Raw genomic sequence first — 27450 nt, 5'->3', positions numbered from 1 at the left:
TATATTTTCTGTTACTGTTGAGTGATCAGCTGTTATTCAGCTGCCATTCTACTGAGTAGCCAATTAGCATAGTATTGCCTGTATTACCTGTGCATTTGTGAGTATTCCTTGTTGTGATATGCTTATATGTATGTGCTGTACATTGTGTCATTATTGAATATTAACCTTATTATTGTGTGTGTGCCATTATGCAATGGTTCTTGTTTGCATGTAGCAATCATCTGCTTAGTACATGTCCAGGCATGTTACCCTGCCCTCATGCTGCATTCACGTGCGGATAATGCATCCTTGAAACATTTGTATATTCCTTCATGCGATATCATTAAGTTTATTTCTCTTGTTTAATTTCAGAAATCATCAACATTGATACCCACAAAATCTTCAGTAAATCAGACATCAACCAGAGTGCTTCTCTTCAATTAAGAAACCATCTCACCAAGTCCTGACAGACTGCCTACTGTGTTTCACCCCCACCCCCCAAATTAATACACTAATGAACCACTCCATTTCAATATCAATATCCAAACTTCAATCTTTACAACATGTTCATGTTCAAAAGAAAAGGAATAAAATAATGCATCAATTTGAACAATGCAGAAAACATAATTGCTCAGTATTAGGCTGTACAAGGCTTCATCATTTGTGTCTCTAACCTACAAAATAATTTTAACTAGTATTGTCAAATTAGACACTAGGCACTTAATATGGAAAGATGGTAGACCTATTTCATTTTTTATTTCTAAAAAAATTTGGTCTCAAAATGAGTGTTAAAGCATATTTGACAGCTTGGTCGTCCATGTAGGATAAGAAGTCAACTGGATTTCTGGTAGCACATACTCCTTTTAGATTGTGGAACAATCTTTTTAATGACATTGTATTAATGCACTTTAGCATCTTAGGATTTACAGCATAGGATTTACATACATACATATACTGTACATACATTAGAGCTAGAGGGGAGACTTCACGCAATGGTGAAGTTTACAAGTATTCCATTACACCACAAGCCTGTATATCATACTAACCATAGAATATTGTAAATTTGCATGATAAAAGAAAAAAGGTGGTCTAGCTGTGATGGTGTCATCTACACAACAACCACTTCTTTTTCCCATATGTTAGCCGCCAAGTTTTATTTCAGCATTCTTTAATCAAATCTAACATCAGTCTATAAAATACTATTCTGATTTGCACCATTTGTCCTTCATATAAATAATAAATCACACAGGCTATGCAAAATCAGGATGACTTCACCTCTCCAGGATATTTATGAGGTACAACACTGAATATATGGATATGAACCTAGAAAATACATCACAGCAAATACTGGGAAGATAATGCTAAAGCCAAATTATTTATTTAACGTAAAATTATTTATGTGCTTCAAATAGTAGCATTATGTATTTTAGTGATCCAAAAAATAAGCTATATACAAAGCGTTAGAACCATTTAAGTTTAATTTTACTAAATATTTGAGATGGAGTACAAAAAAATTAAAGAAAAAAAGATCATAAAACTTTATAAAAGGCAATAATTTGTTTCTTCATTCTATGCACTCATCAGATTTTGAGATTTAGGTCAATTTTGCTTTCAAACAAGTGGAAAGAAAACATAAAAAAATTATACTATAACTCTATTTGCGTTTGTAGATTTCCATTACAATTGGTATCTGAATTGCCAGATTTAACCAGATTTCATGGCATCAAATCTTATATCAAAATGAAAAAAGAATTTTGAACCTGGTTCATCCAATGTTCAGATTTCTGTTCTGGAATTGTATGCAAATTAGAGCATATTTAATCAGATAATGTATAATTTGCATATTTACTTATAATGTTTCAGAAAACTTGTAAAACAAAATACAATTGTCTTAATGTACAGTGATTAATCAACTGGAGAAGTATTGTTACAAGTTAAACTTTTTACCCATTTCACCTGTGCCGTCTTGACTTAAAGACATGCATCAGTATTTTTCACTAATGCACAGCTATTAGCCAAGCTAAGCATTTTATATGACAACACTGAATTTCATCTGACTACAGCGTTCACCCGCAGACTATGGCAACATCAGTCTGTGGTGTTAATTAGTCCACACTTATAGTCCTTCCCAGAAACCTCTAGTTTACATGAATCACAACATGCAACCATGTTTGACCCACTCCTTTATAGTCTTCTGTCATGTCTATACTAACCATCAATTGTCATTCCATTTAACAATACACACAATAAAAAATAAAAAAAATCCTAGTGACAAAAGACTTCATCATCATGCAAAACAGTACACAGCAAGCTTTTTTTGAAAATTCAGCTTGGTTTGTGCCTTAAGTGGTTAAGGGGAGGCCTAAAACCCAAGTAACAGTGCTGAAGTCCTCAAGCTAATCTCCAGTCATGACCCAATAGATGAAAAATGTCTCTTGAACCAGGTCCAGAAGCAACCTGGTGTGATCTCTCTCCCCTCAGTTATAGCTGGGTATTGTTCCTCTATCTTTTTTGACACCTGTATGTGAGCACTGATTCAGTTTCCATTACAGCATTGCCCTTTTGTTAATTAGTCTCCATCTGGTTCCAGTTAAAGAAACTGATGTCACTACTACCCCTTCCTACAGTACACCAGTCACTCCAGAGAAACATGGAAAACATTAGAGCTGCCTCTAATTAAATAACCAGAGAGCGTTTGTCACTGTCTGTGTCTCTTTGCTAAGCTTTGACTCCCACTTATAGACTAAGACATTTGGATTTGGACAGCGTCTGTTACAAAGCCACATGCAATGGCTTCCATTTATTGTATTGCCACTCCCAAACAAAACAAAGGAGAACAGACCTAAAGGGGCTGTGTATGAATATGCATGAAAATTCTTCTATTATGAATCAATGAAATAGGTCGCACACAACAGCTTCCATATTTGGGATGGTACTTATAGCATTTGGCTTTATGAAGCTCTTTATGATACTATATATTAAAAAATCACATGGCTGATGCAGCTTTACTAGTTAAACTGAAACAAATCATGAACTGAATCTGGTGGTGGTTGAGGAGAGATCAAATGATATGACTGTAAAGCACTTTGGGTGTACAGCATTACACAGTGATATATATATATATATATATATATATATATATATATATATATATATATATATATATATATATATATATATAAATTATTAAATCATTCAAGACAGTGAATATAATTTAGTATTATATTTAAAATATCATACAAATACCTCATCATTGAAAAATACCTGATTATTTTGCACACAGCATAACAAAATGGACAAAAAGATCCAACTGAAGCATAAAAATGTAATTCCTAATTTGCCTGCCTCCTCACAGCATCAATTTAAAGTCTGTCAAATTGTCTCATTAAAGATTAGCTCCCTTTTCTCAAGGTCAGAAACCTTTTCTAATGTTCAGGAGGTGAACAAGGTAAATTGCTGATATAACAACCAGTGTCAAAAACTAAGAGTTCTTATAGATCAAGACACATTAACATTAATGTGCTGCTCATGAGAGACGACAATATAGCCTACACTTAAAACACGTTTAGTTTTTTTCAATTTTTTTTGAGAATTATCATTCCTAGTGTAAAGAATGAGGACTCGAGGATCAAACTATTGTGAGAAAGCCTCGAATCACAATTCTGGCACAGCGGCCAAGGACATAAACTTTTAGCTAACCATTTAAGACAAGCTGCAGAGTCATCTGTGCTTTTTTGCCCCTCTTGGCAGGCTGCTAATTCCACATTAAATCAATTGAGTTCACATGTTTCTAGGCCGCTGTAATGAGCGCTTCTGACTCGTCACTGGATTAACCTGCTTTTTAATGGCATCGAATATTATTTTCATAGTAATCTTGTGAACGAGTTAACACTTTGTTAAATGCATGTATGTAGGCTATCTCTGAATTCATAAACTCGATATAACGATTATTTGTAATTGCGTATTGGCGTCCTGGCATTTTTTCCGTGTGCTTGCGCGCATGTGTGCATTTTATGGCCAGGACAGGTGAAACCACGATAATTTTAAAATGTCAAGTAAATAACTGTATTTATGTGGTTTATTTGTTTATTGTTATTATTATTATTTTGTGCATGTAAATATAAACTAGCCTACATATTTAGCCTACATGTTTTCACTTCATATCGAATTGGAATGGTGAACTTCCGACAAATATGCCTATGACCATTCAGAAACAAATGTCTTAGGCCTAGTCCACACGGACACGGGTATTTTTATAACCGGAGTTTTTCCTCCCGCGTTTAAAAAAAAAATCCCGTCCACATGAAAACCCAAATTGTAAAGTCACCTTGGCCAATCAGAAGCAGTCAGCGGCGCACAATCTGACGTCAAACACAGCGGATAACGGCGCACACTCTGACGTCGCAAGGCAAAGACCCCGGTTATACTGTCCACACGACAACACTGCAACCGGCGTTTCTGAAAATGCTCACCCTGACCGTAGTTTTCAAAAAACTACGTTTGAAACTGCGTTTTCGTGTGGACGAAAGGCCGAACCGCGTAAAAAAAGTCACGGTTATAAAAATACCCGTGTCCGTGTGGACAGGGCCTTATCCTAGCGATTGATCTTAACATGGCAGTTTGGTTAAAAGCATAGTCTAGACTATTCATTAGCCTATTTAATTTCTTGAAACATCTATGAAGAAAATGAATAGGGAAAATAGTCTGTTAATTTTCCCATCTAAAAATGTAAAATAGCATTCGAGCTGCTCAGCGAAGCCCACATCTTAACTCACACATAGACAAACTAATCGACCACAATTTTTAAGCAATAAAATACAGTAATTCATTTTGACTCGCTATAAAGTCTTTATTTAAAGAAATATAAGGCTAGTGAGCAAATATAATTTACATTCCATATTTTTATGCTATACAAATGAGCCTAGTATTACAGACCCAGTTTTATACATTAAAGTGATATAATAATTAGTAATACTCAGAATATGTAACATTTCTTTAAAAGCAACTTTTTCTTTAAAAGCAAGTTTTTTTTTCTTTTTTATTGTTTACAATACAACGATCCAGTTCAGTTACTTTTCCACCATACATAGTTGTCTGTTGGTCCATGAGGTACAGTCCACTTGTCTTAATGGCTTTTCCTGATGGCTTGCTGTTCTCAGGTAATGACATCTGGGTGTTTACTGTGCTGACTGGCTGAGACTGTCTGCAGTCTGAATGAGTACCCGAGGGGTGGCTGGAGAGGCAGTTTATGAGGATGGATGGTAAACAGACAGCAGCAAGGGCTGCTTTGGATTGAGCCAGTTCGAAGCCAGAGGAAAGTGCCAGCCAAGCAGGAAACAAACACACTATTCACTGCATTGTAAATGTTCTCTTCATTTCAGCCAAATCTGAGATGTTCCTCAAGAAACTGGACATTATATACTGTGTCTACTGATATAATTTATATGACCAACTTAATAATACATTATTCAGGTATGTACATTAATATCATCACTTTAGCAATATGAAGGTTTTTTTTGGTTCTTTTTCCACAGACAGTTCTAAAATATGAGAGCAGTCAAAATCCCACATGACTCAAAAACTGGATCCAATCCAGTTTCATGTCATACTTCCTCTCCCATCCTTGTGATGTTAATCATTGTCCCACAGTTACCAGTGTTCTTTTATCACAAAACACTTTTATAGGAAGACATTATGTTTGGCTGTAAACATGTCTCAAACAACATGCTGCTACATTTGTATGAGCCTGAAACCCATATGAAACTAATTACATCATCCACCATTCTTAAGTTTTCATATCTTCAGACAGAATGAAACATCGACAGAGAGACAGACACACAAAGAGAGACATAAAGACAGGTTTGTGACGTGAGCCAAGATCTTGCTGTGGTATATTCTCCTTGGCACTAAAAGTCATAAAAGGCCTTCAGGTTTTACAATGTCATATCCAAATGCAGCATTCCCCACAGCTTCTCTTTCTCTCGTCCCTTTCTCCCTCCTTCTCTCTGAGCTACCTTCACCTCCCCCTGCTATCTTTCTTTCTCAGACGAAAACGACAAGCATATTTTCACTGCTGGAAAGCACTATGAATACGGTTAAAAAGTACGGACTAGAAGGAATTTAGTTGTCATGTGTTTGTGTATCATTGTTTTTTTTTTTTTTTGACTGTGGTCGAAATGTTCTAGCGCATGTGGTACAGAGCGAACGATCTCAAAACCACTTTTGCTACTGATGCCTTTCCAAGTATGCATCATAAGTGCCGTTTTAGGCTTAGGCTGCCAGTGCCAGTGCATTTTAGAGATTTTGCTCTTTTGAAGACTTATTTTCAAAGACTTAAAATAACAGGAAAAATAAAAAATAAATAAATCATTGATATCTTTAAAGGTGCTCTAAGCGATGCTTCTTGTTGACGTTCAAATTGTTGTCCAACAAAACGGAGGCTAGCTTGACCCTCCCTCCTCCTCATCCGTGCACTAACCCCCAAACCCAACCCCCAAATCTTTCTTGTCGGTTATTGGCTGGAACAGTTTGTTATGTTTTGTGGTGCGGGTGAGCCCAGTTTGTGTTTCTTGTTGTTTGTGGAGCCTGTGGTGTCTAGAGAGACCCCGTTTTTTTACAGTGTGTTCAGGGGACAAGCAGCTAGCGGATAGTGAGGAGTTGTGTGCTGGATGTGACAAAAAATGTTTTGGCCTAAAAAATGTGTGACATCACTTAGAGCACCTTTAAATTGACTCTTCAAACATTGTGAAAGTCATTCCATTCTTAAAAGCTGACATTCTGATTTATTGTATGCCTTTCAAAACAAAAGACTCAGAGATGACCAATAAATCCATCCATACATTGCTTCCTCAAGCTATTTGTCCTCTCGAGGTGTAAAACACTCTGTGGCAAGCCCTACTAGAACCAGAGCTGTGAACATATAGCGTCCACCAATTATCCTGTCTCTGCTAATTATGGCTTGCTGTGTTTGTGCCTGAGTGTGTGTCTCTCTTATGGAGAGACGGGGGCTAATAACACCATATTTTTTAAAAGACAGAATGCCTCTGGCCATCACTTTCATCACACATGCCACACAGGCAGTCCCACCCACAGCACTCAGACCTGTCATTGACGGCCATCCCCTCTCCCACTCTTAGACTCTTGGCAGCTGTGGCCTAGCGTGACAGAAAAGTGCAACAAATGACTTTGCTACTGCTTCTGGGGGCAAATGTCAAATATCCCTCCATATTTACCAGAATGGAGTCGTGGACGGGTATTTTCTGTGCAGGGTGTGGATGTCATGTCAGAGAGAGAGGTAGAGAGGTAGAGAGAGAGAGAAAAAAAATTGGTTTCCTTTTCTGGATGCCATCCAGTTCTGTGCACAGTACCAGGCAGCTGTCAGTAGGATTGATGGGCCCAGCTGGTAGGGATGTGCTGGGTGTCAGCAGGGCAGCAGATTTTAGCGAGGCCAGAGAGCATTGAGTTAGGTGTGATCTGAAGAGGACGTGATTTAGAGTGCTAAGACTGGGTAGGTGAGATGACTGTGCACGCAGATACTTTGCTGGTGAATAAGCCGAAAGATGGGGGGGGGGTGCAATGATGTGCAGAGGTCAGGTTGTAAGCTTGTACATAAAAACGAGGAAAGCAAGATATTGCTGGAGGTGCAAAAGCTCAGTGCAGATGTCCTAATACATGGTAAATCATTGCGGGTGCTCAAATGCTTTTTGCACTGATTGTGTCTGCCAGCCCAGGGGCTAGCGAATAACTAAAACATTAACAGGAATCCTCAGGGCCATCGCACACTCTCCCCATCCCCCTCTGCACTGGGCCTGTGCAAACACACACACACATGCACAATGAGGCAAAATGGTGCCATTCACATGCACACTTCAAGACATCATGGTCTCTCTCCGGCTGGGGAATGCGTATTTGTGCGCTGCTTCGCTCGTATACACAAAGTGTCTATTTAGGTGTGTGTCTTCATTCCAAGAGTTGTAAAGATGCCATTGGCATCTTTGCCTAGAACACTGAATCGAGTTACAGGTGTTCCTTTTAACACAGTTGCCCTGAAAAAAAAAATCAATTTTATGACCAAGCTTGTGTGGAGGCCTGGGGAACCAGAAGCGACACAGACCAACAAAACGAGTTAAAACCACGTACCCATGATCACAGACACCACACACACACACACACACACACACACACACACACACACACACACAGATAGTGAGATTACTTCAGAGTAAAGTAAAAATCTCTCGTATAATTCACAACATTATTCTCTTGAAGTGTTGGTCAGAAAGTTTTATATGTATAAATGGTGTGTGTAAATCTTCATGTTTTATGAGATAAACATTCTCCATTTTCGTCATACTGCATAACTAGTCTTTCACTAGCTAAAATGATCCGTTCGCTCTCCTTATAGCCTTCTTTTTACATGGTTAAGAATGAAAATAAAGCCACAATGAATCTCTCTGTATTTTTAACACAGACATTTGATTTTTAAAGGGCCTTGTGATCAGTTAACTGAACAGTTCCTATGTACAGTTACATTATTGCCTCTAATAATTATCAGCGATAAACTGCCTAAACATTAAAAAGAAATACATATCCATTAACATTTTTATGTCTGGAAAAGTTATAGCATGACATTTGAGAGTCATTGAGCTGCAGCTTAAGGGCTTATTTTGGGAAGTCAAAGACATCTCAAATGCTTTGGCAGTTTGTAATTTGGCTGCGGATTGGGATGGTCACAGTAAGATAGCCCCAACAAAGACCTTTTTATTTAACACAAACTCTTAAATGATAAATGGTGGGAGTAATACCTTGTTAAAGGTCTATAAGCTGACATGAACCATGAATATATGTATTTACAGTCTATGATTTGAGAGAGCATTTGTAACATGGCCCATTTCATTCACAAATATCGGTGTCCAGCTAGTAATCTAAAAACTTTAAGACTCATAAACAGAAGAAATAAATATTTTATTATCATCCTACGACCACCAATATTTTTACCACCACCACCACCACTTCTACTACTGCTTTTATCACAACAACAGCTGCTACTATTACTACTAATAATATTAAAAATAATAAATACAATTTAACAACTGTAAAATATACTTCTCAAAATACATTCCAGTAGATATACACATCTATTCTGCAGAATGTGTGTTTGTGAATATTTCACCGCCCTCTGGCGGAATCATAAAGTACTGCAGCAAGCTGCCCTTCCTCCAAACCGCTCCACAAGTGGTGGCTCATCAACCCTGTTCTTGAAGACCCACGGCAGTACACATTTTGTATGTCTTCCTAGTCAAACACATCTGAATTGACTCATCAGCTTGCTAGTGCAGACTCAAACACGGGATAGGTGTGTCTGAGAAAGAAGGCATTCAAAAATTGTAGTATTGTGATGTCTTTTGGCATTATTTTACTCAACAGTCATAATTAAATCTTAGTCTGCGCACAGAAATATTCAGCCTTTCACGGTCCGGCATTTCATTTTCCTGCATGCAAGAATTTTTCTTACATAGGCTATATACACACACACACACACACACACACACACACAAACACACACACATATATATATATATATATATTACACATTTTAAAGGATTGTGGTGACCTTTTTGCTAATTTTTGCATGTGCTAATAAAGCTAATATATTTTGAGATGGATTTTAGATGGAATAATTTGTGTTTAGTTTGTTGTATAAATCTAAAATGGCAGAGGATGAAGCAACACTTTTGCAAAATATGTAGTTTTGTTAAAATATACTTCATTTCTTAAAACAATACAATTAATGCAAAGATAAAGTAAAACTATATTTGACCCTGGACCATATTTGGTCAAGATACAATTATTGGAATATCTGGAATCTGATGGTGCAAAAAGAAAAATTTAATTACTGAGAAAATCGACTTTAAATTTATCCAAATGAAGTAGCAATGCGTATTACTAATCAAAAATTAAGTATTGATATATTTACGGTAGGAAATTCACAAAACATCTTCATGGAACATGATCCTTAATTAATATGCTAATGATTTTTGGCATATATATATATATATATATATATATATTTTTTTTTTTTTTTGGCTATTGCTACAAATTTGACTCAAGACAAACAAGCATATAGAATTTTTAAACATATATAGAAGTATTATATATATATAAAATACTTAGTAAGGAGCCTTTAGTAAGATTTACAGGAAATCCTGTTTGACATGACATTATTTGTATTAGGCTGTATTTTGGTCTAACAGAGCCAACAGAATCAATAGAACCAGCTCACATAATATTTCAGTTTCTTTACTTTTAGTGAGAATGTGTTCAGGTTGAATACAACAAAACTGATGTTCATAATTCTGAATATTCAGGCCATTGATTTCAGCCTGCAGTCCTCTGGTGAGACTATAGGTGGCAGCACAACACCTGAGACATCTAGTGGTACTTTCATCATGAATGAGGAGCCTCAACTGAAATAGGACGTGTAAGAATATGCTTACTTCCCTGCTACACACTATTCAAAATGCCATATGTAAAATGAGCAAGAAGTATGAATAGTCAATACTCTCATGATAAACAAGACAAACAAACTACAAAGAGGATGCACTGCTGAGATCCTAGAAGTATTTCGGATACGGACACAAATTATGCCTTGTATTAATGTGATTCACTCAAAATCTGTTATTGACTGATTTTGGATTCATACTTTAACTATTTGTAGAGTTTTTACTTAACATTTTATGCCAAACCCAGCAAAATTAATTTCCCTTTATGTTTTTGGGGCCTAAATGGTGCATTTGAATGTGTGTCTCTCTCTGTCTGTAATCTGTGCGTCTTTTCTGAGGGGGCATCACTCATCTTGTAAGCACTCTGGAGCCATTTCAAATTAATTAACAAAATTACCTTAAATTAAAAAATGGCGCCACAGATCTGAAAATTCAGGCATCCATCAAGTCAATGAGCATCACTTGGCCTTACAGGTTTGCAGTGAGAAAAACAATGAGAATCAGGAAACGCTGGCAGGACCATGTGCTTTTTACTCTGCATCTATAAACCCATCTACGCTGTTAAAATACAGTGGCAATAAATGAACATGTAATACTGAGCCCCATCACAAATGCTGTCTTGTGACAGAATGCATAATAAATTGTAGCTAATAGGAAATATTCTTACTTCCATACAAACACACCCTCCCTCCTACAGAAAAAAAATCTCACTCATGTCAGTCTATATCCACAAATCCGGTTGGGAATATGGTAAAAGAGGCAAAAAAACAGCAAAATGATGAAACAAGGAAAGAAACTAAATCACAGTGGAGCTGAAAATAACAGATAGATGGGGAAAATGTAAAAGGGATCAGATGTAGGAAGATATGATGAAGGAAAAGGTGGAAGAGTGCAAATAAGGTGAGAAAGGAAGAAAGAGATGTGATGAAGTGGGAGATGAGAGAGACTGTGTATGTGTGTGTGTGTGTGTGTAGGGGGCCGAAAGACTGTAGAGGAGATTTATGCTAGTTGTATAATTTCTTTCCCCCATCTCCAACTCTACCTCAGGCACCACCCCACCCTCCCTGGATCTCCTGCATCACACCCACACACACACACACACACACACACACACTTCTCTCTTACACACCCGCATCGGAGCCAGTGATTAAGATTCTGGTGGGATACAACTGCAGCACTTTGCAAATGGAAGACTAGACATAATTTCCCTAAAATGCAGTTTTTTTATCACCGATTTCCCCTCCACCAGCCTCCCACCGCACGATTGATAGCTGATGGCACCTCTGACAACTTAACATTTTTATGACCAGATTTATGGGCTATCTGCTCCTACCTTTTTATAGCTAAAACTCTGTAAAAATGCTTATTTCTGTAATAAGGGAAGGGAGGGTGAGTGTGTCTGTATATATATATATATATACACACACATACAGACATATATACAGCTGAAAGAAAGCACCGGGATAACGTATATTTGTCTGTGATGAGCAGTGGCACCGCATTGCGGGGTGAGGGGCATGAGTCGTTGTCCTCCTGGTTCCCTTGGGCTCTGAGCTTCACTAAACCTGAACTAGAGCCTTCTGTGAGGTGGCCGGGCTGCAGCTCTCTGACAATGGTGGGGTGTGTTCAGAGTGAAGGGATGCCTTCACAGGGAGGGTCTTTCGATCTGCATGAATTACATGCCGTATTGGCCGAAATATCACTGAAATGAATTGTCCGCCTGGTCAAACTGACTTTGATTTTGCTGAAATAAATCACTTTTACATTTATTGGACCTCTCAGGGAGATTTGCAGTTCAATCAACATAGTTTTATAGTGATATGTAGGGGGCTCAAACATGTACCAAAATACTGCCTTCTGAATATGCAATACTGGCATCCTCGATTCTTCATCAGTGAATCTCCAGTCTTATATTATTTAATTTACAACAGAATTGTTTTGATTAATACTATTGATATCTTGTTTTGCTCATAGGTTCTCAAAACCTTACCATGAATTTGTCCTTTATTGGGTTATTATGGTTTAAAAAGCGATTTTTTTTTCCAGTTATTGTAAGCCATAATGACAGTGTTTGGTTTTAATTGTGTATTTAAGTATTCTTCACCAGCAGACATCAAAAACCACAGATTACCCAAATGTGGCATTCATTTGGCCACTCTTTAAACTGTGACAATGAATTTGATGAAATGTCCGATTTAACCGTAAACACGACAGACATTAAGTGCAGAGTTTATGTGGCTAAATGTTTATGTGCTCAGTGTTTATGTCTCCATGGCAAACTGCTCTTTTTATGTGTCAGTGGAACCAACATTTCCTCCTGAATTGGTGAGGTATTGTTTATGTGTTGGCAGTGCCTTACAGAACACCACTGGAGAATTTCCTTTTCGGCTACAAATCACGCACGTACACAAGGTAGTACCTTTTTTTTTTTCTTTGTTCCCTGAGAATCAAACCCATAAGCTACTGTTTGAGCTGCACGAACATTACAAGAATTTTCTCATTATGCTTCATACTTGCTTTTGTCTCTCCTCTTAGTTCACTTTTTCTTTGCTGCTTCTCTCTTCTCTACTCCTCCATTTTTTTCTTCTTAACAGTGACTGTTTGAGTGGACCTCAGTGTAGAATGATGTTTCCTTACCTTATCATAACCACAAATCATATGCACAGGATATACAGAGGAATGAGGTCTAGTCCCACTCATTTTCCCGACTCTTCAACACAGACATCCAGTGCCCTCTGACCCCCCCCCAAAAACAAAACTACCGGTATTTATATTTTTTTATGTATATCAATATTTCTTTGTTAATTTATTGCATTTTAATTCCTATCTGTAACTATAAAGATAAATAAATGAATATGAATTTGGAATAAATATTTATGGATCTGAAATAAAAAGTATGGAACAAGAAGTTGAATTTTCCAGCCAAAACAGAGGTACATTCAGTTTTAGCATGATGCTAATTCTTGAAGTGTTATTTTAGCAGATGCTTTCAAAACCCTGCAGGGTTGTCTTTTTTATTAAAATGGAGTAATTGCAGAATCAACACCCTTGTTTTCATCTCTCTCCACCTAGGCTAAAACTCCCTGAAATTTTCCATCTCTTTTTTCCATTCTGGGTGTCTAGAGTGGCGGTCGGAATTTTCCGAGAAGGAATCTGAACATGGAAAATGTGTGTTTCTAAAGTGCTTAAACCCAACAATCTTTCTTACGCAGTAAATTGGAGTGTTAATGTCTTCCAGAGCAAAACTCTCAACACCAATATGCAGTACATGATGGTCCCTGCTTTGCTGATGTCCTAGGCTGCATTTCCCAAAAACATGGTAAGACTAAGTAGATCATAGAACCATTTGCACCAATGGTATCTACAATCAACTTAACCGTGCATTGAACTACAGTTCAGATATATATTTGTGTGTCCTTGATGTACATTTAAACATGTTTAAAGTCATTTTTGAAGCATCAGTGTAAACAGAATAACACTATGCAGGTGTGCATGTGTGTGTGAAACAAGCACAAATTACTGCATAAGCAGCTCTGTGTGTGTTCACTTTGTACATCTAAGTCTCTGTAATCAGGCCCTGCTGATTACCTGGCTCCCATCATAGGAACCCCACTGACCACTGTCTGGTGTTAAACTGAGATCTGGCATTCACCCAAGGCATACACAAATGTGTTTGGCCTCCATGCTTGCTCTCGGAACAAATTGCTCTCATTTTCTTTGATAACTGGACAAGTTCTTGTCGGTCTTTCTAATTCTGTGCCATACGGGAGTGCTGTTTGTACTCACAATGATTGTTGTTTGTACAGCAGCCATTATTCATAGTAAGGCATTGTTCTGCTTAGCAGGGAACTTTGCTTGATCGAAATGCTTCTAAACTTCCACTTTGCCAAAGATGCACGATATATCAGTTACAATACTAGTTGTACACTGATATTGTATTCTTTATCACTATCTGTTGAAATTGGATGTTTAATTGATAGTGTAATTTTCATTTAGATGGCTTAAGCTGCCATATAACTCTTGGCTTAGGTTGATCGTTGAAACACTTAATTAAATTAAATAATATCATTATTTCAATTTTTTAACAAAAATCTTGATTAAACTTGGGTTTAATTGTTGATTGTGAATCTACTGAATGTGAATCTATTTAGAAACTAGAACAGAGATTAAAAACAGAGAGAACAGAGATTAAGCCAAACGTAATAAAAACAGAAGAAAAAGACAACAAATGAGAGAGAAACAAGATGAAATCATTAAAACAAACAGAACACGGTGTATTTTTCTAATAAGCTTATGTGAATTGATTCCCTCCAACCACATGCAAGACATTTCTTATTCTCTTTTTGTCAATGTTAGTTCTTCACAAGCAATAATTTTTTTTGACAGCTCTTCGGACAAAATCAAAACACTGTTCTTCCTCCAATACTAATTCAATGAGATTTCTTGGTGAAGTTGGTGAATACAGAATAAAAGGTCATTGCAGGAATAACTTCAAGTGAAAAATACATACTATATAAAATATTTTTTTTTCAATATTATTATTTTTGTTGTTGTTGATATTATTATTAAATATAATTTACTAAAATATACTATATACATGATATATTTATTATATATTACAATAATACAGGGATTGTTATCTCTGCGATATGTTTATATTATATTGCACTGACAGGGCCTCATGCACCATACCACAAATAGAGCTTGTCAACATCTGCGATGTAAATGTATTAACACGTCAATACTCACGCTGACTTTTGCCAGTCTAAAATCCCCCTATGCAATAGTGGTGAACTTTCAATTTCAAACCAGATCTCAAAAACCAGCATCTGCAGCTTGTGGGAGCTCTGCACAGTCTCTTCACGACTCTCCATTGGAAATTAATGATTTCCAGTAATAGTAGCTCAGAGGCAGCGAAAATGTGGCTGTATTCTGTATTGTGACAGTAAAAAGTGATTTGATTTGATTTGATTTGATTATTCACCAAATTAACCAAAAAGTCGTGTTAAAGTATGGATGAATAAGGCAAGGTTATGAGTGCCAAAAGTGCTGTTACTCATTTCACAAGCAAATACAGCGTTCACATAAGTCTTAAAAGTAAAACAGCAAAAAATAAATGATTGTACAGATCATTATACAAATATTTAATATTAAATAATATTTTATAAAATAATATAGGGAAAATATAACATATATAATAATAAATGTCCCTATGTTTCATATCTGTCTTAAGATATGATGAAAAATTAGTAGCATATACAGAACTTCAAGCATAAAGCTCAAACTGCTTCCCATAAAAATATGTTATTTCAAACACAGCCTACATCTTGGATGAAAGAAATAATTTCATTTTCCATTTAGCCAATGTATGCATTAAAGTAAAGCCTCAAAGATTGCCCTTTATCGAGGGCAACTATAAAGGGTAATTAAATGGGGGAAAACTTCCTTACTTCCTTGACAAACATATAATCATAAGTCACAAGTTTTCCGAAATGTAAATCCTTTGGCATTTGTGGCATTTATCTGAAATCCATCAGTAATGAGCATTAACTGTATTAGTACTCCTAACTGTACCATGCCTGCATGTTGCGTGTATCTGTTGTTAGCTTGTGTGTATTAATACTTGTTTAGGGCTGGCGGAAATTTTCCAAAGCTTGCTCTTTAGGATGTTCCTCATTAGTATGAATATTAATGTGGCTAGAAAAAGAGGGAAGGCCGAAGGACAGGGAGGAAAAATGTAAATGGAATTTGGAAGAGCTTTTTAAAGGGGCCATTTCATCTGAATCGTTAGTTTTTTGCGGTCCTCCCAAGGCTCGTAACTGCCGTTCTATGAAGAGAGACAAGCCGCAGAGGGGCTTCCTCTAAAACCTAAAGGTCACAGCACAGAGAAAGGTCTCCAGCTCAGCCAAAAATATAAAAAAAGTGGAGGTGGAGAAAGAGAGAGAAAGAAAGAAAGAAAAGAGAGAGAGAGATAGAAAGAAGGGTGAGGGGCGTGAGTACATGAGTAAAATTATACAAGGTGGTGAATGGCAACTGATGAATCCGAATGTATTAAAGAAACAAGTTTAAGGAGAAAACACAAATCAAGCCAAATGTAAATGACATGAAATATAAGAAAAAAAGACAACAAATGAGAAAGAAACATGATGAAATCATTAAAAGCAAACAGAACACTATATTTTAGAGTTTATGTGAATCAATTCCTTCCAACCACATGAAAATTATTTTCTTATTCTCTTTTTGTCAATGCTCGTTCTTTCACATGCAATTATTTTTCTGGACAGCTCTTCGGACAAAATCAAAATGCTGTTAGGAAATATGCCAACATGCCCAGAAATCTGCACCAGAGCCATCCCTTAAAATGTGCATTGGCACACTGCCTTTAATGCAGGTACCTGGCAGTCATGCTTTTCCAGAGTCTTTGTCAGACGGGAAATTAATTTCACTGTGTTCCTTCCCGTGTATAAATCTTTTCCACTCCTCAATTCAATTATACGGCAAGAACAAAATCCATCATTACAATTTCAAAGCAAACACTCTAAATGGCGTAACTTTTGACTCAATATTAGAGCCATTTCCTTTGCTCAACGGTTGCAACGTAGGTGTTGCGCAAAGGTGTTCAAGCACTGGTTGTTTGTTGCAGTATAATCTATGCCATCTCTCCAACCACCATGGCAGCTAGTCCTTTACACACCTCTGTACTCAATCACTTGTTTATCTGTGGGTTCACTTAAACAGCCCAGTGAGTGCACCACACAACAGCGCAAACCCAGAAGAGCAGTGTGAGCCAGACGACAGACCTTGATCTAAAGCCCTGCACTCTGCACTGATAACACACCGGTTTTCCCTTTATTGTCCCCAGCACAGAAAGATGTACCAGGCCCCCTAGTAAAAGGAATGCCCCTGCTCGCTTGTAAAAGTAGGATCCCTGGAAGACAGAAAGAGAGAGAGCGAGTGGGGGATGGGCAGGAACAGCAATGGAAGGGAACGAGGAAAATCACACATTCAGGAACTCCCTCTATCCATTGCCTGGATCAATCCCCTCTGCAATTCCCAATCTGCCCGCATCTCTCTTAAACTCATACCCAATTCCAATCATGGCCACAGTAAAGCTCTCTTGTAAAATACCACAATGCGACCTCAGACTTCAGTAAATTAGATGCCGCTTGGACCCCTTTGCTTTGAAATACAGTGCAGGTCTGCCTGGAGCAGCATTAAAACTGAGGTCAGCCCAGCCACTGCACACGAGAGATATTCCCCCTGCCATAACGGTGTGTTTGCACGGAGGTATGTTTGCACGGAGGTATGTTTGCAAACTTCATTTATTGGAGCCGAATGAGAGACTGAAGCCTGCCAGTTTGGCATCAGCTTTCGGGATGTTTGTCAGCGGCTCTGTGCGCACGAATCCCTGGCAAATGTTGTACCCAGTATGCGTCAATGCAATGCTCAGACCAGGCATGACCACAGATCAGATGGATGATCAAACTCTAATCATTCCCTCACGGCCCATCCCGGGTAAAGCTGTCATTAATTTTGTGGAATTACATCAAAATTGGATACATTCTTTATGTGGCCCACAGTCTACAGACAGTTATACGATGGGGACTGCTGTGCTAAGCAGATGGGGCAGCTTGGCCATGCATACTAAATACCACTGCCCCCCTTCATGTTTCTCCCTTTCTCTTTGGCACACCAGCTCCCTATCTCCGTTCCTTCATCTCTGTCACTTACGTACTTCCCTCACTCTTTGTCTTCAACCCTCCTGGGCCTTTGTTAACCTTAAGATTTTACTTTACGTCTTCTTCCTGCCCTACCACAATTCACTTTAGCTAACATTTTCAGTTTCACTCTCTTTCCATCAGGAAGGACTATATTTTCAGGGTGTGTTGGTGTGTTTTATTGAGGTTTACACTCTCCCTATTTCTTGCTAAAGATGCCACCATGAAATAAGCAAAAATGTCCATATTCATTGGCTTGCCAGCTGATAGTAACTAACAAAACATGTTAGATCCATCTACGTTTATACAGATTACAAAGGTCTGATTTACCAAGAAAACTCAATAGTCGTCATTCTAGACATTTTGCAGTATCTATAAAACAAGCAAGAGGAATCCCTGACCAGGCTAGTAATGAGATGATAAAATGACTGGCCAACATAAGTCTGGCCTGCACCAGATCTTCTCATTGATCTCTTCAAAAACACTTGACATGGAGCGCCTGGGAGGAGGAGCGAGGTTAGGAGTGTCATGGGCCTGAGGGAGACTCGTCATCAAGCAAGGTCAGTAACACACTGTCTGTGTGCCATCAATCACACGCCTCTGCCCTTCCCCCCTTCCTGCCTGCCTCTCACGCAGCCTTCGACGCATTTCAGCCAAGCTCACTCTGTTAAAACAATCTCAGCACCTTTATTGGGCTGCCTCATTTACTGCCTGTATGCATTACAAGCTCAGGGTGGCCATCTTGTTTGCAGTGGTTGCGGCATGGCTGCCTTCCTTGCAGTGCAAACTTCTTCTGATGCCTTAAAAACACACAATAAGGTGATGTATTATCAGTGGTTAAATAATTTAATCATTTTGAAGCTGATTCAGAGGACTCCAAAACTGTACAGGCAGTGTAATGGACAGCGTCGTAAGATCTTAAAATAGTGAAAGATTCACTTTAGCCCAGAATCTTTAACATCAAAAAGTATGCAAGTGTTAAATCGGCACTTGATTTAGAATGTATATATGACTTTGACTTCTGACCTCCTAATAACACCATTGTATTGTATTGTATTTAATTGTATTGTATGTGCCAAATTCTTTAAGAAATGTTTTCTCCAATATAATCATTGTTCCATTTAAGCCCGCCACAAATATGAGAGATAACACGCTTGGCTGATCCAAGCTATTACTCCAGCTTTATGAAAAATAAAGTGTAATTTTCCTTCTAAATTGTAAAGAAGACACTGAAACACATCTTAAAGATAGTGATGTCTGACAACGCTATTTTAAAATTTATGGGCATTTATTTTAAATTATTGTAATGTTAAATTAAAAAAAAAATTACACACAAGCACGCGCGAACGCACGCACGCACACACACACACACACACCTGCATCTCTTCCCTCTTAGCAGTGCGTTTCCTAAAAGTATACTGCCATCTGGTGTTCAAAACGAGAATATCAGACAACCAATGTTTTGGAAAATAAATCTCATCAGTTCTAATTTACCACTTCTAAACATCCCTTTCCATTAACTATTTATTAAATATATTCTAAATGCTTTTATTTCATTTTGAGCTGCCATTAGGACAGCTTATTTTACTTGAACCTAAGTGTGAGACAAATATTAGTAGAAATTATTTTAGCATGATAGGCATTTAGCATCTGCTTTTCAGCTTCGCAGGCAAGCATTCTAGTTTAAAGTTTCTCCGAGTCAGCAAGAAATGTAAGTAAGTAAGTAAAGCTTATTTATATAGCACATTTATCACAGGAAAGCTGACCAAAGCGCTGAACATAGTCAAAGATAAACATAAAATAAACAGAACAAAACAGATTATACAGTAAAACAAAGGAACATAGATAAAATCCAAATTTAAAATGCCTGGGAATAAAGATATGTTTTCAACTTCATTTTAAAAGTTGTGATAGATGGTGCAAGGCGAATGTCCAGTGGAAGTTGGTTCCAGAGACGATGGGCCGGAATACAAAAAGCCCTATCACCCTTCGTTTTTAAGCGTGAATGAGGGACATCTAAAAGAGCTCTATCAGAAGATCTTAGAGATCTGGAGGATGAAACAGGAATAAGATGATCTGAGAGATAAGATGGGGCTTGACCATTAAATGTAGAGTGCTGTTGTTTACTCAAGCTGAATCTGCCTACCGAGACTGCAGGAATCAAAGCAGAATAACCCTGAAAAGATGGCGTTTAAAGACATTAGGTCATTGCAGACATCAGTCAAGTAGGGAGAAAGAAAATGCAAACGAAATATGTCTGACGCAGGTGCTTTATTATTATATAAACTTTCTCTTGCAAACCTGGAACATTCGAATCGTTCTTTTGCATCGGTTCTTTCTAAAGATTCATTTGAAACTGTTTACAACTGACCGGACGAATCGTTCGAAACGAACCGAATCGGATCGAGCAGTTCTCGAGCCAACTGAACCAAGAACTGTCTCTTTCTGACATGACATAAACCAAGGGCCCATAAGTGAGCTTATAGTTTGAGCGTTTTAAGTTTACCTACTTTGAGGCTACTTCAAGCTTAAGGAGCTAATTAGAAATCAATCAATTTATCAATCAATAGAAATACAAATAGAACATTCTGCAAATGTTGACTCCATGCAATGCATTTGTATTAACACACATAAGACAAAGTTGCATTTTTACTGCTATAAATAGCATTTTCAGTCGAGACATAATTGAACCAATCATTGCATTGTTGTTGTGGTCTGCTCGAAAAGACCGATTCACGGAAGTGAGTCAGACTTCCCATCACTAGGTCATGTCGCAATTAGCGTTGCTTTGCTCCATGCTTTCTTATGGCACCTATCGCATTGGCCATCAGTTGATAGACATACATATTTCACCAATAGAAACCAAGTCGATGAATCCGATGAGAAATATGAACCAATCAAATATCCAATAGCGGTACCGTTACCATGACGTCCAAATTCTCACGTCGACCTTCCAAATGTCGTCATTATAGATGGGGATTTGAGTTTTTTTGAGTGTCTGAGCCATGATTCGGAACCAGTAATGGAACTTCATTTCCCATAATGCAGCGAGACCCTCCAAAGCACCCATGCTTCTGTTTTTGTTATTGTTGTGAGAGGTTCGTGGCTCAGCTCATCTCGGCGAATGTGTCGGTGTAAATTACACTTGTCATCAATCTCATACATGTTTTCTTCTATATGACCGAGTATCGTTTTTCAAGAGGATATCCTTTTCATTATCTAAGCTAAATCCGGTGAGTTTTGTTATACGACGCTTGTGTTTTTTTCCAGAAAAGGAAAAAAAAAGAGAGAGAAAAAAACCTGCTGCATGTTCAGTAGCACGCAGCTACTGTAAAGACAAAGCATGCCATGTTTATAACATCCAGTCTATTTTGAGGCGGTCCCAGGGAATGTGTATTGACTACAACAGTTATAATGTTGTCATGTTTTCTTTCTTTTTTAAATTGCTGTGTCAAAGTGTTAGATCTGCCTATGCATTGTTTTTTCTTGTTTGTTGCGACGCTCTATCGAGTTACTTGAGATTGTTTCTAACTTTGGGCCTCGCTTGCAATAGCCATCCACGATTGTTTGCGAACCAAAATTGTTATTTAATTATTCCTCAACAATCAAATGTTACTTGTCAAGTAATATTTAAGTACATTAAATTAGTGCACTTTTGTTTTTTATTTCAGTTTTTTTTTTTTTTTTTTTTACAAATTTTACCACAGTTCAGTTTTTTTTTTTTTTTTTTTTTTTTTACAAATTTTACCACAGTTCAAACGATTCAAATTATGAATCAAATTATCCTTTGATCTTTTGAGATAAATGAGCTTGATACTGAGCGTTAAAATTAAGCTGCAAGTTTCTGACATCAGACAAATGACATAAGCAAATGTCCTTGGCCTGTTCATGGGGAGTCTAAATATGGAGTGTGTAGTTTATTATGAAGTGCTAATGATGGACCCACCTGTCATTGCATGTAATCCATACACTTCACAAAGCCAGTCACAGCATTTGTGGCGCCCGACAACCTGTCACTCTATTTTCCTCTTCACTTCTGCAACACATTCCCCTCTCCCCTGCTGTCCTCAGTAAGCCTCGATAATAATGTCCATACAACTAATTAAAGCCGGTTTAGAGTTACAGTATATTTAAAATTTTTGTATGGACAAATACATCATACATATAGATAGAAATAGCCAACAAACACAATCTTAGAAATAAAGGTTCCAAAGGGTGTTTTCACAATGATGCCTTAAGAACATTTTGATCAAGATTTGATATTAAAATGAATCTAGAATATATTGTATTTTGTACATATTGTTTTTAAAAAAACTTTTTATAAACTTTTTTTTGGTTCAATGTTCAGAATTATTATTATTTTTAAATACTAATATTTAACTTAAGCTCTCATATAATAATACAATAAAACTACATGTATCATAATTAAAGAATGAAGAAAATGTTCTCTGAAGTAGTTTTAGATCATTTTAATATTTACCCAGGTGCATCACTATTCTGTTGCGATGGAGAAGACATGGGGGGTGGAGTTTCGAAATGTTGGAAGTTGCTACTTTCCTCAGAGCAGAGTGGACTGCCACTACACCATCAACCCACAGCACACATGGGCCAGTAATGACTGGATTGGACTGTTTAAGGTTAGAGATAGAGCCAGACTTCAGCTTTGTTGTAGCTCTTTTGCTTAATTAAAGCTGATCTGTTTCCTTTTATCCTCAGGTTGGCTGGATATCAGTCAAGGACTACCATACGTTTGTGTGGGCAGTAGCTCCATCCATCTACAAAGAGGGGACCTCTGTCAACTGCTGTGTTAATTTCCAAGGTCTCTGAAGCAGTGATTTTGGATGTTCAAGCCCTCTTGAATGTCAGCTGATGGTTACAGTATGAATAAAGAATAGAGTGCTTTAGGGACATTAAAAGGAACTCATTACAGTTTCTTGCATTGATTCATGCAACTGCTGGTCTTATTCACTGAGGTGCATTCATTACATTAGCAAACGTTCATCATCAGATGGCCTGTAAGGGAGATAAAATGCCACAAAGGAATTCGCCTGTAGTTAGTTATTAGTAGGGATGGGCATGATGTTCACAAATTACCCTAGATTGACTTGTTTTTCTGCATCACTTGTATAGAGTTGGCGATGCTTTAAAAAGAACAAATTCAGAGATGCAATTTATTTGAAAAGGTTTTTTCCATACTGTGCTATAGCGTGCAGTACTATCAACACAGTTAATCACTGCAACAGCCATTCAATTGTTGTGTGCAAACATGTTTAATTTTCAAATTATTCATGGCTTCCGAATAGCCAAATAATCGACTAATCTTTGAGACAAGCTAATGACCAGGTGATTTTTTAAAAGCACATCTGTAGTAATTAAGTCTATAGAGAGTGGACTCTATATCCATTTAAAGAAACATCAATTACTGTTCAAAAGTTTGGGGTCAGTAACTTTTTGTTCTTGTTTGTTTGTTTTTGAAAGAAGTCTCTTATACTCCCCAAGCCTGCATTTATTTGATCAAAAATTTGGTAAAAACAGTTATATTCTGAAATAGTATTGCAACTTAAAAGTAACATTTATGTTTGAATATATTTTAAAAAAAAAAAGTAATTTTCTTCCTGCAAAGGCAAAGCTCAATTTTCAGCAGCCATTGCAGTCTTTAATGTCACATGATCCTTCAAAAAATCATTCTAATACACTGATTTATTGCTCATGAAACATTTCAGATCATCAGTCTTTTAATATTTTTGTAGTAACAATGACTTATTTAATTATAATTCTTTTTATGATTATTTCATAAATGGCAGCATTTATTTGAAATCAGAAATCTTCAGTAAAATTATTAATATCTTAACGGTCTTTTAATCGATTAAATGTGTCCTAGCTGAATAAATCTAATTTTATATATTAACAAAAATCTTACTGACCCCAAACCTTTGAATGGTAGTGTAAATCAGTTTTGGCAAGTGTGTGTGTGTCAGTGAAAGTGTTGTCTGGGCTGAGATTTGCACAATACAGACTGGCAGCATTGTAATTTGTGGTGAGTAATGGCGATGGAGACAGTGCATTTAGGACCTCAGAGAAAAACCACATGAGGTCATTAGCAATGCCCCAGGCTTCAGTGGTTTCATTGGAAATCTCCAAACTTCACTTACTATGAATAACCAGACAATATTCAAATATACTTAATCTGTATTCAAAACCAGAGCCCACACAATACAGTTGTCTTGTTTATGGTTTTGTTGGCCTGTATTTGGCCTTTCACAGCTTCCCTCTTCTCTCTCCTCTTCAGCTTCGTACCTACCAGGGCCTAGTGCTCAACAGTACCAGTTTGTGTATGTGGATGGAAGAGAAGAGGTTTGTTCTCGCAGCACTGCCTTCACCTTCTCAGCCCCAAAGCCCCTAGAGGAGCTGGTGACTCTGGAAGAGGAGGGTCAGGGGGAGGAAGTGGGCGAGGACATGTTGCTGGTCATTCCTAGAGCCCAGCTGCTGCAGGTCAGATGAGCTTAAGGAATGTGTTAAGACTGTAATTCAGTCCATCATTTCACAAAAATGAGACAAAATAAGACAATGCCATATCCAGGTGACCGTTGCCTAGGGTGGCAGCATTCTCTGCAGATGCATGAGCCACTGCTTCCACTCACATCTATCACAGACATGCATTAATGATAGTTAATGATGTGTTTTCTAGCTGGTTCCTTTTTCAGAGTCGCTTTCTATGTTTTACTTCAGGTTCACACTACACTACAAGTTTATTTCACTAAACTAACTTAATTGTAATATAAATATAAATGTACACTATCGGTCAAAAGTTCGGGATCAGTAAGACTTTGAATGTTTATTAAATAAGTCTCTTATGCTCATCAAGGCTGCATTTATTTGATGGAAAACAATACAGTAATCTTGCAAAATTTTATTACAATATGAAATAATGGTTTCTATTTTAATATCCTTTAAAATATAATTTATTTCTGTGATGCAAAGCTGAACTTCCATCAGCCATTACTCCAGTATAAAGTGTCTAATGATCCTTAAGAAATCATTCTAATATGCTGATATATTATTATAATTATCAATGTTGGCAACAGTTGTCCTGCCAAATATTTTTTGGAAACTGATACTTTTTTCAGGATTCTCTGATGAATAAAAAGTTAAAAAGAAAATAAAAAAAAGTATCACAGGTTCCAAAAAAATATTAACACAACAGTTTCCAGCACTGATAATAAATCAGCATATTAGAATGATTTCTGAAGGATCATTACGCACTGAAGACTGGAGTAATGATGCTGAAAATTCAGCTTTGCAACACAGGAATAAATTACATTTTAATGTGTAGAAAAACATTATTTTACATTTTAATATTTCACAATATTACATTTTTTTCTGTATTTTTGATCACATAAATGCAGTCTTTGATGAGCAGAAAAAACTGTTTTTTTGTGCAAGTAAGGGTAAAAATTCAATAGAGACGTCCCAGTGTATTGATATTTGAATCCACAGAAAGCTGCAGACGTCAGACAGAGAGTCTCCATTTAACATTGCCACAATGTGTGTGTTTGTTGTGTGGTTTTAAAAATCACATGAACAGCTTTAGATGCCAAATAGTCTGTGTTTAGCTTTCCAACCAAGTCAGCAGCATTGTTACTGTTCTTTTTAATTGATTGACTGCAGATGTAATGTCTTTTTAAACATCTGTAAGAAAAACAAATATTTAAGTCAAGATAATTATTTATATTATATAATAATATGCTATTTATGAATATTTAAGTATTTAATTAATTACTTGATCTGCCACAATAATGTTAGGTTTTTACAGCAACTATTTGTATATGTAATTAATTTGATTAATTACCGCATAGGGTAATTAATTAAACTTTCTAATCTCCATCCGTTTTCCCTAACAGAGACGTCTGCAGGAGTGTTTGAAGGAGCGTGCCGAGTTGCTCCAGGCTCTGGAAGCAGCAGACCAGAATGTGGAGAGGGAGAAAGGCAGGAGAGAAAGAGACACAAGCTCCTGGGAGCAGAGCCGCAAGGAGCTGGACAGGAAGATCAGCGAGCTGAAGGAGGAAGTGAGAGACTATAGGGAGAAAGTAGAAGAGATGAAGAAGCAGCAGAAGGTAGTGTAAACACTCATTCCATCAGCCTGTGTGGTCAGCCCCAGGGTCACAGTTGTGTGTATATTTTGTCTTTACTGTGTTTACTGTGGTGTATACGTTCACACACAGTGACGGAAAGATAACTGATAAATGATTTTTAGTGATACGCTTTAGTGTAAACACCTCACTACCATCACACCTATCTCTTTTAGGAAGTTGAGGATTTAGGTGAAGCCCTGACAGAGGAGAAGAGAGCCCTGCTGGCTCAAAAAGAAGCTAATGAGCAGCGAATCAGAGAGCTAGAGGAGGACATTAAAGTACTGACCCAGAGAGGCCTGGAGAGAGAGACTGACCTAGAAAGGTGAGAGGCTTTGGGTCTTCTAATCTTTGAAAGATCTGCTTTGTTATAGTTATGTAGGACTTGAGTTTTAATTCAGATTTTCTGTTCGATTCCAATTATTTTGGGTGTATATCAGTTATAATGAACATTTTGATTTACATATGAAAGAGACTGTCTATCAGTTGATGCTTTAAATTAAACAGGGCAGAGGTTCAGACTAACTCAAACCATTTAGAATTAGTGCATAAGAGACATTCATTTTAGTAATCAGGCTACAATGGCAGCTACAAAAGCAGTCACATTGTATGTTTTTGATTAGTGATACACTGAAATTTCAAAAATAGTTCTGAAAGGCCAAAATTGTTGATTGAAACAGCCCTTGGCTTCTGGTAACACTCTGGTGTCAGTGTCGGTTTCATACACATAACGCAGATAAGCTACAAAAGGTAAATGTCAGCTGTGTGGCGAGCTGAAGGAGCTGAAGGAGGAAGTCACTTGCTGTGATCAAAAATGATGCTAGAGTAGAAAAATTTGTTTGGCTAAAACATGGAGAAGTGGATTTTTGCCAAAGAATTTTACTACAACTGGTTCATCACCTATGAACAAGACAACCTAAACAGCCTACTGAGTTTAATTTACAAAACTTTATGTTTGGTTTCGGATTTTGGTTAAATGAATAATTTTGATTTCGATGCTTTGTTTGAAAAAAATAAATACACATTTTCTATATATATTATATGTGTGTGTGTGTGCAGTGCATTACTTTATTTGATTCGCTAAAAATAACCAGTAAGAGTTATATGTTTGTTATTCAGACT

At 37.1% G+C, this 27450-nt stretch overlaps 2 protein-coding genes across 2 annotated transcripts in view; both read left to right on the top strand.

The window, feature by feature from the left end:
- The window catches only part of LOC132129177 (transmembrane protein 18-like), a 386729-nt gene that overhangs the window by 175870 nt on the left and 183409 nt on the right, over window positions 1–27450 (top strand). The window lies entirely within an intron of this gene.
- LOC132128961 (calcium-binding and coiled-coil domain-containing protein 1-like) overlaps window positions 21278–27450 on the top strand; it is a 19088-nt gene continuing 12915 nt past the window's right edge. The window contains exons 1-7 of the mRNA XM_059540375.1: window positions 21278–21432; window positions 22684–22836; window positions 22916–23018; window positions 24489–24691; window positions 26101–26313; window positions 26505–26653; window positions 26703–26706. Of these exons, the coding sequence (XP_059396358.1) occupies window positions 22705–22836; window positions 22916–23018; window positions 24489–24691; window positions 26101–26313; window positions 26505–26653; window positions 26703–26706 (804 nt within the window). The 5' untranslated portion in view covers window positions 21278–21432; window positions 22684–22704. The remainder of the gene's footprint in view (window positions 21433–22683; window positions 22837–22915; window positions 23019–24488; window positions 24692–26100; window positions 26314–26504; window positions 26654–26702; window positions 26707–27450) is intronic.

The sequence above is a fragment of the Carassius carassius genome, chromosome 46, assembly GCF_963082965.1.
Source record: "Carassius carassius chromosome 46, fCarCar2.1, whole genome shotgun sequence".
NCBI lineage: Eukaryota > Metazoa > Chordata > Actinopteri > Cypriniformes > Cyprinidae > Carassius > Carassius carassius.
The sequence above is the reverse complement of the archived record's forward strand: the minus strand, read 5'-3'. Positions and strand labels throughout refer to the sequence as shown.